Source organism: Haemaphysalis longicornis, unplaced genomic scaffold, assembly GCF_048455015.1.
Source record: "Haemaphysalis longicornis isolate Haplotype H1 unplaced genomic scaffold, Haemaphysalis longicornis Haplotype H1 scaffold_59, whole genome shotgun sequence".
NCBI classification, from domain to species: Eukaryota; Metazoa; Arthropoda; class Arachnida; order Ixodida; family Ixodidae; genus Haemaphysalis; species Haemaphysalis longicornis.
The window spans coordinates 1,539,972-1,554,727 of record NW_027526403.1 but is presented as its reverse complement, the minus strand read 5'-3'; the positions used below and the strand labels follow the sequence as shown (position 1 = coordinate 1,554,727).

Sequence of the window (14,756 nt, the reverse complement as noted above, 5' to 3'; positions counted from 1 at the left end):
GTCCTTACTCAGTCCCTCGTGCCGTATCTTTCTGTTCTGCTATATATATATATATATATATATATATATATATATATATATATATATATATATATATATATATATATATATATGCGAGAGAAGACACATTAAAAACATTACATTGTTTATTCTAACGTCCCGTCCGGGAGCCGGTCTTGAATGTCTTTTCGATGTCACTTCTCTGTGACGTCTTTTCAATGAGATTTCTCTATCATACAGTTAACCTTATAGCCAGGCACCTTTTCTCTTAACCATATAAATAGAGAATCAGAATGGGCGCCCGTGTGTGCGAGATTTCGATGCACGTTCAAGATCCCCAGGTGGTCAAAATTATTCTGGAGCCCTCCACTACCACGCGCCTCATCGCCTGCGTTGCGTCGGGAAGTTAAACCTTACAATCCATCAATCAATAATCTAATCAGAATGGGAAATGAGGTGCTCGTTGAATTAGGACAAAATAAGGGTTGCCAGTCAAGACAACCTTGGAATGCAAAGGGAAAGTGTTAGTAGGTCATTAAAACAGACAGGGCACTTGGATAGACAGAAAGAAAGTGGACGAAAAATTCCCGCCGGGTGGGGTCCGATTCCACGATCTCCAGAATACGCGTCTATTGCAATGACCACTACGCTACCGGCGGTGCTATTTTTCCCTATACTTGCAGGAGTGTTTATGTTAAGTGTAGCGCCAAAGATTTGCCCAATTAGAGTATGCTATCAGGCACTACAAAGGACGCGCTATACCCTATGTCGGTATGCTCTGATACGGTGGCCATGGGCAATAATGGGTACGTAGTGAATGGGGACTGTGAAGACGCCGAGGAGGTAGCACCGGCCTCGGAGAGAACGCGCCACGATGTCTGACAGCTCGCTCCATCATGATCATCGCTCCGGCTAGTCTCAGTGCCTACCTGAATACCGTTACCTCTAACGCTACCATTCCCTGCCAATAAACACCTCTTCAATTGGTGGAGTGCGCTGGTTCCCGTCCTCACCGCAGCGTGGAGTTACGAAGCAGAAGTCTCCGTCGCGTCCTGTCCACTGAATACCCTTGGGAAATGACGTCTCCCTCGCAACCCCCGATCGTCTGTTCCGGTGCATTCCCACCCATGTTTTATGGCGATGACGACCAGGACGTCGAGGATTAGCTGTCATCGTATGAAAGGGTGAGCGCACATAAAAGATGGGATGACAAATGAAGCTGAACAATGTCCCATTCTCCTCCAAGCGACTCGCTGAGACGTGGTACCTCAACCATGGAGCCGACTTGCAGTCTTGGTCAGCTTTCAAGACGGATTTTCTGAAAGTGTTTGGCCGCCAAGCCGACCGGAAACTTCTCGCCGAACAACTTTTGCGAGAGCGGGCGCAGAACAATGGCGAAACATTCACGAGTTACATAGAAGACGTAATCGGCCTGTGCAAGCGGCCAGACACTTCTATGAGCGAGGCTGACAAGATCAAGCATCTCATTAAGGGGCTAGACGACGACGCCTTTCAGATGTTGAGAGTTTATCGGGCATGCGCTGTGTGCCTAAACTTTATCACGACAGCGCGACACGCGCAGTGCTCTTGGTTGTTATCACGCTCTTGCCTATATAACGACATGCCAATAAACCCTCCACTCATTCTTGTTCCTGCCATCATGTAGTTGTCTCGATCCTTTACAAACCGCTCGTCGCTTACAATACATGGTGCCAGAAGTGGGATCGGGGCAACGACAACGATGGAATTACTGAAGGCTCCGCCACCCTTGCAACTGACCGGAAACCTCTCCGAGCAATGGAAACGCTTCAAACAGAAGTTTGACCTGTTTCTCGTGGCGACCACAACGAAAGAGCAACCTCGGAGTGAAGCGGCAAAAGCGACGCTTCTCCTGAGCGTGGCGGGTGACGACGCCTTGGACGTGTTCAACACCTTCACGTTTGAAGCACAGGAATGCAAGGAAGACTACGCAACCGTGTTAGCAAGTTCGAGTCCTACTGTTCCGAGGTTGAGCAACGAAGTGCATGAACGATATGTGTTTCGCTCGAGGAGGCAAGCAGACGGAGAACCGTTTGAAAAATTTGTTCGAGACCTCAAGAAGCAAGCTGGGCAGTGCAATTTTGGAGACCAGCGTGATTCTATGATCCGGGACCAAATAGTGTTCGGCACGAATAACCCGAAGTTGCGCGAAAAAATGCTTCGGGAACAGCAGTTAACGTTAGGGAAGGGAGAAGAATTTTGCAAGGTAGCCGAATCTGTGACGCAGAGAAACGAGGTCTGGGGCGCTACGCACAGCAATATTGATACTATTGCAGGGCCCGCATATGTACCAAAAGGCAAAAATGCCCGGGATAGCAACACTCAGTACCGCTGCAAAAAGTGCGACCGGCACCACAGACCGCGGCAGTGCCCGGCATACGGAAAGAAATGCAACGTGTGCCACTTGCTTCACCATTTTGCAGTGTGCTGTCCAGGAACATCTATAATTGCCGATGTCAGCAAAGACGACTTTGATGATAACTTCGCCATTCTTGAGGTCGGCGCTCGGAAGGGAGGAAGCAAAGACTGGATGGTTGAAGCTGAGGTTGCGGGCAAAAAGGTGTCTCTCAAAGTAGACACCGGGTCACAGGCCAGCCTTCTCCCATTTTCAGTGTACAGGAAACTGCGTGCTGCCGAGCAACTGACGGCTACCAGCTCGGTGCTACGGGCCTACAACGGAGGCGTCATAGCGCACTTCGGAGCAATGTCGCAGAAAGTGACCATCGGCAATGCTTCCACCACAGTGCGGTTCTTTGTCGTCAAAAATGGTCGTCAAGCCATACTAGGACTGGATGCGAGTGAATCCCTGGGGCTTTTTCAGCGCACAGTGGCCAGTATAGGTGCTTCAGAGTATGTGCCGGTTAAAAACTTCAAGCACCTCTTTCAGGTTTTAGGATGCCTGAAGCAACCGTACAGCATTGTCTTGCAACCAACAGCTGTTCCTGTGGTGCAACCAGCACGGCGTGGCCCCCTGTCCCTGCGGGAGCCTCTTCAGGACGAGCTGCATAGACTGGAGCGCGAGAATATCATCGTCAAAGAAAACGAGCCTACGGACTGGGTAAGCCCCTTGGTCACTGTCAAGAAAAAGGACGGCAGAATTCGGATTTGCATGGACCCGAGAAAAATTAAAGAGCACATCAAAAGAGAGCACTACCAGCTTCCGAGACGTGAGGACATGGAAGGTGAATTGGCGGGGGCCACTGTGTTTAGTTGCTTGGACGCGAATTCACGCTTTCACCAGATTGCACTTGACGAACAGACATCCAAAATATGCACTTTTGCTACTCCATTTGGCAGGTACCGTTACCTCCGATTGCAATTCGGCATCGCCTCCGCGCCCGAAGTTTTCCAAAGAGCGATGAGTCAAGTATTTGAGGGCCTTCCCGGTGTTCATGTGTACATCGATGACGTGTTGGTGTGGGGAGCAAACAAAGAAGAACATGATCAGAGACTGTTGGCAACCTTGAAGGCGGCCGAAAAGCAGGCTTAACGTTCAACGCAAAAAAGTGCAAGTTTGGGGTTACGGAAATACAGTTCCTTGCCGATATAATAGGGCGTGAAGGCATATCGCCAGACCCAAAGCTTGTAAAAAGCCTGCTTGAAACGCCGGAGCCCAAAAACAAATGCGACGTTCAGCACATGCTCGGTGTGCTCAATTACTTTGCCAAGTACGTGCCACGCTTGTCTGAGCGGACTGCGCTTTTGCGTGCGCTTATCAAACAGCGCGTGGTGTTTGAATGGACTGACAACCACCGCAAAGAGTGGAAAACCATTTTGCAGATTCTAAGCACCACGCCCGTGCTTGCTATTTTTGATCCCCGGAAGCAGTCCAAGATAACGTGCGATGCATCAAAAGACGGCGTGGGCGCAGCCCTGTTGCAGTATCACCATGGTAGCGAGTGGCGACCAGTGGCCTATGCATCCCGTGCGCTAACGCAAACTGAACAGCGTTACGCGCAGATTGAAAAAGAGGCCCTTAGCATTTCTTTCGGCTGCGAGAAGTTTCACCAATTCGTGTACGGTCACAAAATCATCATTGAAACTGACCATAAACCCCTCCTGTCCATTGCTGCGAAAGGGATTTGTGAGATGCCACCCCGCCTTCAGAGGTTCTTCTTGAGGCTTTTGAAATACGATTTCCTATTGCAGTACGTACCAGGAAAACACCTCATCCTGGCTGACATGTTGTCTAGGACGTCACCGGCTACGCTGGACGACCGCGCTGGTGCCGCAGATGACGTGGAGGTGCACGCTGTGCAAATCCTGGGCTACTTGGTCACGGGTGCTACGCGGCAGAAGCTGGTGCACGAAACTGCTCGTGACTGCTACCTGAGCACGGTAATATCCAACCTGTCAAATTGTGAAAGCGTGCAGGGGGAGCTGAAGCCATTTTCCTCGGAGCTTTCCATCGTGAACGGAATACTGCTAAAGGGAACAAAAGTGGTCATACCAAAAAGCATGCGACGTGAAATCCTAGGACGAATTCATGCCGGGCACCTAGGATTGCAGAAATGCAAAGAGAGAGCACGGCGTCTGGTTTTTTGGCCTGGGCTCAGCAACGACATCTCCTTGATGGTTCAGAGTTGCTCTACGTGTCGGAAGTATTCATACAAGCAACCGAAAGAGCCATTAATTATGCGCCCAGTCCCATTGTGCGCATGGTTCCGTGTTGGTGTGGACATTTTTTCGTTTGGGGGCAGTTCGTACATCGTAGCGTATGACGCGCATTCAAACTTCCCCGAAGTCCAGCAACTACGAGACACCACTGCAAACACATCGATTGCGGCACTCAGCGCCATGTTCGCCAGGTACGGCGTGCCTCTCGAGGTGTGCACAGACAACGGGCCGCAGTTTTCGAGCTACGAATTTGCAGAATTCGCAAGAAAATATGACTTCAATCATGTTACGTCAAGTCCGCACTACCCACAGTCTAATGGTCTGGCAGAGAAAGGTGTACAGATAGTGAAGCGCCTCCTGAAGAAAAGTGAAGACTCGGGCGACGACTTTTGGCTAGGCCTCCTTGCCTACCGTTCTACGCCGCTTGAGGACGGCAGATCCCCCGGAGAACTTCTTCAAGGTAGACGTCTCAGATCTGATGTACCAGACTTCGGCGACGTGCAGTCTACGGCGGTCAAGAAGCATCGCCAGTCCAGCAGCGGGACACCTTTATCGCCCTTAGATAAAGGGTCGGTAGTAAGGCTTAGGAACGCAACATGGTCACCGAAAGGAACTGTGACTAGAAGAACTTCTCCGAGGTCTTACGAGGTGGAAACGGAAGATGGTCGTGTGTTTCGACGTAACAGACGGCACCTCCTTGCGACTCGCGAACAGTGTGCAGCAGGCGCAAGTGACGATGACGACTACGGCTCACCCGACAGCACGTCTGTCGACTCTAGTGCACCTTCATCGAGCAGCGCCAGTGGTGTTACAGTGCCTGCACCGTCGCAGCAACAGCCGTCGTTCGCCGATGGTGCGGACCCTTTACGGGCCCCTCAAGCAGTGCTGGCAACCCCTCCAAGACCAACGCAGGTGCCAAGGAGGTCGGGGCGAGCAGTCAAGCCACCAAGCCGGCTTCGTTACGATCAAGACTTTAATCAACTAACGTGAACTGTTGTGCTTCTGTATTCCCCCCAGAGGATGTATCGGGCATGCGCTGTGTGCCTAAACTTTATCACGACAGCGCGACACGCGCAGTGCTCTTGGTTGTTATCACGCTCTTGCCTATATAACGACATGCCAATAAACCCTCCACTCAATCTTGTTCCTGCCATCATGTAGTTGTCTCGATCCTTTACGAGCCGCTCGTCGCTTACAATACAGAGAGTAAAGATCCACAGACTGTCGGGAACGTAATCAACTGGTGTCAGAGCTTCGACGAGGTCCGCACGCAGCGGCTTTTCACGCGGTGCTCAGAGTCATAGCCGGGAGAGCCCCTTTCGGTATTGGTCGTCGGCAGCGAGGAGTCTTTCCTGATGCCCCACATTCAAGATTTTATTCGCCAAGAATTCGCGCGTCAACTACCTCTTCTATCGTGTGCACCCGCTATGGTATCAGCGCTCCCATTGTCTTCAACATTTCAGCAAGCGATACGGGAACAAGTCGCCGACGCTCTCCCTTCGGCCGGCCCATCCGGGCCTGTGGCTGCTCCCATATCGCCGCCGCTAACCTACACAGCAGCATTGTTACGATCTCGCCAGCAGGCAGCGCTTTGCACCCCACGATCCCCGCAGCTTCCGTCAATGTCGCCGCCCCGACCAACACCTCATGCGCCCAACGTGTGGCGAACGCGTGATAACCGCCCCATCTGCTTCATGTGTCGTGTCGCCGCCACGTCGCCCGTTTCTGTCACCGCCAAGCCGTCTCATACGATGAGTCGTTTCAGTCGCCATCCTACGTGGTGTATGAGCCGCCACTTCGTCAGCAACTAGTCGCCGCAGTTCCTGAGGCAAGAGCTGGGTCCACGTCGAAAATATTAAGTCCACGATTTTTACCCCATAATGCCAATAATGTTACTGTTGAAGGACTCGCCGTAATCGCTCTTGTCGATACCGGTGCTGCCGTGTCAGTAATCAGCGAAACGGTCTGCCCCAAATTACCCAAGGTGACGACGCCAGTGTCCGATCTCACACTCCGCACTTCCAGCGCACAACACATCCGGCCTGCTGCTGCGTGCACAGCACGGGTCACCATTAAACACATCACTTACATCATTGAGTTTATCGTGCTCACTTTGTGCTCCCACGACGTCATTCTCGGTTGGGATTTTCTGTCGACCCACGAAGCCGTCATCGATTGCGGCTGTGCTCAGCTGGAGGTATTTTCAGTTCAAGACGCCTCATCGGACGAGCCCCCTGCCTCTTTTCGCCTAGTTGTCGCCGAAGACACCGACGTTCCTCCTAGCTCTGTCGTACTTGTACCCGTTCTGTCCGACTCAGTTCCGGACGCCACAGGCTGGTCAGCCCTTCCGACAATGCTTCCCGCTTCCGTTCGCAGTTTTAGAATTGCAGCATGGGTTCAGCTCTATGTTTATTGGCAACTTTATTCCTATTCAGCTACACTGTTCCGTGATCTGTGCCTGGGTCGTGTAGAAGAGATTGAAACCCTCCTCGTCACCGACGTTCCCAATAACTCATCGGACGCTTCACTTGCTCTCCTTGACCCCTTCGCTCCAGCCCCGGATACCTCGGTTTTCCTTCGCTCAACCGACGAGAGTCTTCCTGCGCCTGAACGAAACCGACTTCTAGCCATGCTTCAAGATTTCCTCTCGTCGTTCCACTGCCAGCAATCCTCCTTGGGCCGCTCATCTACGGTTACTCATCACATCGACATAGGAACTCACCCGCCATTACAACGGCCGTATCGTGTATCAGCCAAAGAACGTGGCGTTATTGACAGTCATGTGGACGACATGCTTGAACGTGGCGTCATACAGCCTTCGAACAGCCCGTGGGCGTCAACAGTTGTTCTCGTTACAAAGTAGGACGGATTCATTCGCTTCTGAGTTGATTATCGCCGACTCAACAAAATAACACGCAAGGATGTCTACCCTCTCCCCAGAATATTCGACGCTCTCGACACTTTGCAAGGAGCCGAGTTCTTTTCTTCGTTTCATTTAAGGTCTGGCTACTGGCAGGTGCAATGGCGGATGCTGATCGTCAGAAAACGGCCTTTGTAACACATAATAGCTTGTACTAGTTTACCGTCATGCCTTTTGGCCTTTGCAACGCGCCTGCAACGTTTAAACACATGATGGACAATATTTTGCGCGGCCTTAAGTGAAAAACCTGCCCTGTTACCTTGATGATATTGTCGTCTTTTCCGATTTCGACACGCATATAACCCGCCTCCGACAAGTCTTGAAATGCCTCACGGATGCAGGACTTCAGCTTAACCTCAAGAAGTGCCGCTTTGCTGCCCGCCAACTAACAATTTTAGGTCACGTTGTGTACAAAGATGGCGTCAGTCCTGATCCTAACAAACTTCGTGCGGTCGCCGAGTTTCCTAACCCCACCACCACCAGGCAGCTCCGAAGCTTTATTGGCCTCTCCTCGTACTTCCGACGATTCTGAGAGGAGCTTTGCGTCGATAATGGCACCTCTAACGAAGCTTCTGAACGGGTCCAATGACATTGCTCATTGGTCTTCAGACTGTCACGCGGCTTTTAAAAAGCTCCGTTCTGTGCTTACGTGTCCACCGATCTTCCGCCATTTTGACCCGTCGGTCGCTACTGAGCTTCATACTGACGCCAACGGTGTTGGCCTGGGCGCTGTGCTCGCCCAACCGAAATCTGGCTTCGACGAATTCGTCGTTGCTTATGCGAGCCGGACACTCACAAGAGCGGAGGAAAACTACTCTGTTACGGAGAGTCTGGCTATTGTGTGGGCCATAAGCAAAATTCGTCCCTACTTGTACGGCAGACCCTTCGACGTAATCACCGACCACCACACCCTACGCTGGCTATCTTCTTTGGGGGATCCATCTGGTCGTCTTGGAAGCTGGGCCCTTCGCTTACGAGAGTACGATATTCGAGTGCTCATTTGATCTGGCCGCAAACACACCGACGCCGATGCGCTCTCACGCTCTCCTGTGACCGCCAAATGTGCCTTTTTGTCATCCACTGACGGAATTCTGTCCTCTCCGTCACTTGACAACATGCCTGGCGAGCAGCGCAAGGATCCCTGGATCCCTTCTCTTTTGGACTGTCTGACAAACCCCGCTTCGCCAAACGCCCCTCGAGCTGTACGGCGACAGGCCACTCACTTCGCTATTCGTGACGAGCTTCTGTAGCACTGAAATTATAACGCAGACGGCTGGAAGTGGCTCCTCGTTATTCCCCGCCATCTCCGTTCAGACATTTGGGCATGTTTTCACGCCGATGCACAGTGTGGTCATGCTGGTGTACTGAAGAAATAGGGACGTCTCCGCATGCGGTACTAATGGCGTGGAATCTACACTTTTGTCACCAAGTTCGTCCGTTCCTGCGAAACACGGCAACGCCGTAAGTCCCCACCAAACAAACGGCCGGCTCCGTTGCAGCCCATGCCGTGTCCAGTACGACCTTTTAGCCGCGTAGGAATCGATTTGTATGGGCCGCTCCCCTACACAGCTTCTGGAAACCGCTGGGCCATCGTCGCGGTAGACAACTTAATAAGATACGCTGAAACCGCTGCACTACCAGCCGCTAACACCCGCGAGGTCGCCTGATTTCTCCTACGCCGGTTTATTCTTCGTCACGGTGCCCTAGAGAGTTGCTCAGTGACCGAGGCCGTGTGTTTCTAACTGAAGTTATTGACGCCCTGCTCACAAAGTGCAACGTTATCCACCGCACCACTACTTCTTACCATCCACACACCAATGGGCTCACGGAAAGATTTCATCGTACACTGGGCGATATCTTGGAAAATTATGTTTGCCACACCACAAATTATGTTTGCCAGAACACACCGACTGGGACCAAGTTCTTCCGTACGTAACTTATGCGTACAACACCGCCACTCAAGCAACTACCAGGTTTTCGCCTTTTTTTCTCCTCTACGGCCGCGAGCCGTCATGTCCGCTCGACACCATCCTGCCGTAAAGACCAGATGCATATGAATGTACCCACGTGTAACAGGCATCTCGACACGCCGAAGAGTGCCACCAGCTCGCCCGGGCCCTGACTTCCTAGGAGCAATCTCGCCAGAACCAGCGTCAAGACGATGGAACACTGCCCCCTGAGTTCACTGCCGGTTCACTTGGGTGTCTGTGGATACCCTCGGCTGTTCCTGGTCTTGCTCAGAAGTTAGTGTCCGAATATCATGGCCCTTACCGTGTAATCGAGCGCGCATTCCCAGTGAACTACGTAGTTGAGCCACTCACGTTGTCCCCGGACCTTCGTTGTTGCGGTCGCGAAACTGTACACGTTGACCGTTCAAGGCTTACCACGAATCAATGGTTTTATCTTGCCCTTAGGTCGCCAGGATGGCTTCTTATGCCCGCGGGGCGTAATTGTAGTGCAAAAGATTTGCCCACTTAGATTATGCTATCAGGCACTGCGAAGGACGCACTATGCCCCGTGTGGGTATGCTCTGATACTGTGGCCATTGGCAATAATGGGTATGTAGTGAATGGGGACTGTGACGACGACGAGGAGGTAGCACCGGCCTCGGAGAGAACGCGCCACGATGTCTGATAGCTCGCTGCATCGTGATCATCGTTCCGGCTAGTCTCAGTGCCTACCTGAATACCATCACAGGGTACGCTACCATTCCCTGCCAATAAACACGTCTTCTTATGTTATTTCTGATTCCAGCACTTGGGGGCGCTAGCAAGCGCCACTCGGTCTACTCGGGGTGAAGGAAACCTTCGTTTCACCCCCCCCCCCCCGGAGCGTGACTCGAGTGTCTACGACATGTCGAGAGTGGCCGACCAGTGTGAGACCCACTTAAGCTCCCCATGGCACAAAGACTGCCAGAACAGAGGAGCTCGCTATGCATATAGCGAATCAGATTATGAAATGAGGGGCTCGTTGAATTAAGACCGAAATAAGGGTTGGCAGTCACGAAAACCTCGGAAAGCATTTGGAAGGTGCTGGTAGGTCATTGAAACACGTAAAGAATTTTGAAAGACAGAAAAGAAGTGGAGAAAAATTCCCGCCGGTTTGGATTCGAATATATATACAGAGAGAAAGGGTGGCAGTCTACAACGCCAGAGAGGGCATAGGGGAATGGTTAGACTAGTTTTTACCATAATTGACATTACAATATTTTTTTCATTAATTACGTGAGAAAGAAAGAAAGCCAAACACGCGACCAGAGTGGGGACCGAACCCACGCCTTTTGGTCCCCACTCTGTGCGCGTGCTTTTCTTTCTTTGTCACGTATTTTTTAAAAAAATAATGTAACCTCACTAATGGTAGAAACCACTCTAATCATTCCCCATGCCCTCTTTGGCATTGTAGACTGACGGCCTTTCTGTCTGTATTTCCTAAGGAGCCCCTTATTTCTACACGCTAAATATATATATATATATATATATATATATATATATATATATATATATGTGTGTGTGTGTGTGTGTGTGTGTGTGTGTGTGTGTGTGTGTGTGTGTGTGTGTGTGTTGGGAAATGAGGGGCTCGTTAGGAAATAGAGAAAGAAAGGCCGGCAGTCTACAACGCCAAAGGCGGCTATACCGCCTTTGACGTTGTAGACTGCCGGCATTTCTTTATGTATATATATATATATATATATATATATATATATATATATATATATATATATATATATTGTGGGGTTATAGAGTGGATAAAATAGATTGCTTTACTTTCCCCGCAATAGAAAAACTGGCGACGAGAGAGACTAATACATCTTCGTCTTCTCGCTTCGCCCAGCTAGCAAGCTATCTCACACCCCGCGGTTGCGCGCTGTGCCGCGCCAGCCGCGGCGGGCAGTGGCTCACCGGAAGAAAGGAAGGGACAAGTGTTTTCGCCCATTGACATTTATTACTGAATAATAAACATCCAAAGAGCATGCAGGCTAGCTGGTTGACGGCGAGGATGTAGTTCCTCGCCCGGGCAATTTAAGGGAATCGAGAGGTTCGACTCACCGCGACAACAGTCATCTCCGGGGGCGCCTCAGCGCGCTCGCGTTTGCCTCGCTGCGACGCCGATGGCAGCCATTGTCGCCCTCCTTTTTTGCCCGACCCTCGAAGCAAGGAGATCACCAGGCGCGTCCTGACGCCTCGCTTCCCGAGCTCCGACTCCGCCCCCTACCGCCCGCATTCTGCGCTCTCACCGGCTACAAGACACTCGTTCGGCGAGGAGGTATATCCCCCTCCTCGACGTCTCGCCGAGAAAGTTCCCGCGTGGAGCAAGCGGCGTGGCTAAGCCGAACCAAAGGGAACGCGCTAAGGTCGCGTGCCCACAATATATATATATATATATATATATATATATATATATATATATATATATATATATATATATATATATATATATATATATATATATATATATATATATATATATATATATATATATATATATATACGCTCCTGTAATGCCATCAGGGTATCATGGTGTGCACCACATCAAGAAAGAGTGCCACACGAACGTTGCAAAATTATCCGCGACAGTATGCGGGCACGCTGGTAGGACCGGAAGAGATACGACAGAAGATGATCGGTGCGTCAGTTCGGAAATCGCCTGAACGCTTGTAGCTACACTTGGGTTTTCTCGGCTCCTGCAAATAAACGGTGTTCAGCCTACCATCGGAGGGTCAACTATACCCCTACAATATATATATATATATATATAAATAAATATAAATATAAATATATAAATATATTTATATATAAATATATATATACAGAAAGAAATGCCGGCCGTCTACAACGCCAAAGAAGGCCTAGGGGAATGGTTGGAATATTTTTTTACTGTTAGTGACGTTACATTTTTTATTATATTATTATTATCATTATTATTATTAAATACGTGAGAAAGAAAGAAAAACACGCGCCCACAGTGGGGACCGAACCCACGCCTTTCGATTAGATTTCGAATGCCTTACCAATCCGGCTATCTGGGCGACTGTGTCCTTCTTCACTTTCTGGGGTATTTATATTTACTACAACTGTATCTGACGCTTGAGGGTGGTAGCCAGCGCCACTCAGACTACACGGGGAGAAGGGCACCTTCTTTTCAACCCCCGGGGCGTGACGCGAACGTCTACAGCCGGTCATAAGTGGGTAACAGGTGGGAAGTCCTCTAATGCTACCTTGGCATCAAGGCTGCCAGAACCGAGGCCCTCGCTAAGCTTTCGGACGATAATAGGGTTTGGAAAATGAGGGGCTCGTTAGGAAATACAGAAAGAATACAGAAACATATTGCTTCATAAGTTGGATGCGTATGGCGTTCGCGGGGTTGCACATGCTCTGTTTCAATCATACCTTTGTAATCGGATGCAGTGTGTTGCAATTGAAAACTCTTTCATCGTAGAGCAAAATATGCCCCGGTGTACCACAGGGGAGTGTTTTAGGTCCCTTTCTTTTTAATGTTTACGTCAACAACATTGTTTTACTTGACTCAAGTGTTGACTTTACACTTTATGCAGATGACACAAGCCTCTTTATTTCAGGGCCTCATGCAAGTGACGTAGCAACTAGGGCAGAAAAATGTCTGTCAAAACTATCCAGATGGTCTAACTCAAATGGTTTAAAAATAAATACGCAGAAAACAAAAGCTATAAAGTTCAGGGCCAGGAACAAACAGGCAATGTAAATAGGCAGCTGACACTTGCGTCTGCCCCTATAGAAATTGTCAGCAGACACAACATTCTTGGGGTAACTTTTTCTAATGATATGACCTGGACATGCCTTGTGCAGTCTGTAGCGAAATCTTTATCATCTGCATTGGAAGCGCTAGCTAGATGTCGTCATTTTTTCCCAACAAAAGCCAAGCTGCAAATTTATCATGCCCTATTCGCTTCGCATGTCAATTACTGCACACTTGTTTGGAGAACGACTACAGATAAACACTTTAACGCAATTCACCTTTTGCAAAAGAAAGCACTGCGTAGTATTGCCGATGTCCCGTTTGCGCACACGACAAAGCCGCTGTTTACAGGTTATAAGATAATACCCCTTCCGCGAACATACGAGTTTCATCTGCTTTATTCGTTTTTGTTCTCAAACCAGAGCTTCAAATCATTTTTGCACTCAGTATCTGGGTTATCCAAAAATATTACGGATGTACGCACTAGATGCAATGACAACTGGCTTGTACCACGCCAAAGCACTGACTATGTACTGCAATCACTCGCATACTCATGACCTTTTCTGCTTAATACGTGTGAAAAAAAGGTGTTGATTTTGGAAGTGTTACCCGGAAACAACTGGTGGAATACTTTTTAGACGACGCGTTGTGAACAGATAATTTGTAGACATGTTTTTTCCTGGTTGACTGCAGATTTTTATGTATTAGCATACAATTTTATGCTACTTTTTTATAGCAAGTACTTTAGGTTGTAAATAGACCATTTTACGCAGTACTTTTTATTGTGAACATGCTGTCGTCCAAGGGTCGTCAGGCACCCTCAAGCAGTACGAAACTGCTTTTCGCCTGATGTAACCCCAACCTTGTGTTGAAACAAATAAACCTTTCATTTGAGTAGACCAGATTCTCCAACCCCTAAATCGCACTATTTCTTCAAACCTCGAAAACTAGCCGGTAAACAAACCAAGTACGGATTTCACTGGAAACGGACTCCTCGTACCTGCAAAGCAAAAAACATCCCCAAAGGGCTCCGCCTAAAAGTTATTTGTTTTCTTGGTGAGCTCCCTCCTGAACTAGCTTCCAGGTGGCAAGGTATTCAGAAAAATGCTTCGCTTTCCCTCCTAGAAATTTTTAGAGACCACTCTACTAGCCAACTCAGCCTCTTTACCGACCAGATGGAATCTCTTCCGCTAACTAAGCAGGAGAAACTAGATGTCAATATTTTTATAAATCGTAAGGAAAGTGATCTTAGAAATAAGCAAGCGGTTAAGTTTCAACGTAACCAGCTTCCCTCGTGATACACAGCTGCACTGTAGAAATTCAGCATCTCAATAGCCGGACTATGGTGTATTAGGTCATGTAGTGTTCCCCCTCGATACAGAGATTGCTTTATAGAACCTCTTCCTCCAGCCAATAAACCAATACAAAAAACGAGCTCCCTCGCTACCTGCCCCAGTAATGTTATTGA

At 49.3% G+C, this 14,756-nt stretch overlaps 2 protein-coding genes across 2 annotated transcripts; both read left to right on the top strand.

The window, feature by feature from the left end:
• The first annotated feature begins 1,741 nt into the window (after positions 1 to 1,741).
• Positions 1,742 to 3,291, top strand: LOC144141006 (uncharacterized). Its single transcript, XM_077672486.1, has 2 exons — positions 1,742 to 3,221; positions 3,281 to 3,291. The coding sequence occupies exons 1-2, from the start codon at positions 1,742 to 1,744 to the stop codon at positions 3,289 to 3,291; spliced, it is 1,491 nt and encodes a 496-aa protein (XP_077528612.1).
• Positions 3,292 to 4,004: 713 nt separating this feature from the next.
• On the top strand, positions 4,005 to 5,783 carry LOC144141008 (uncharacterized). The gene has a single exon (XM_077672492.1). It carries the CDS (start codon positions 4,675 to 4,677, stop codon positions 5,644 to 5,646), a length of 972 nt encoding a protein of 323 aa, XP_077528618.1. The 5' UTR covers positions 4,005 to 4,674; the 3' UTR covers positions 5,647 to 5,783.
• The last annotated feature ends 8,973 nt before the right edge of the window (positions 5,784 to 14,756 follow it).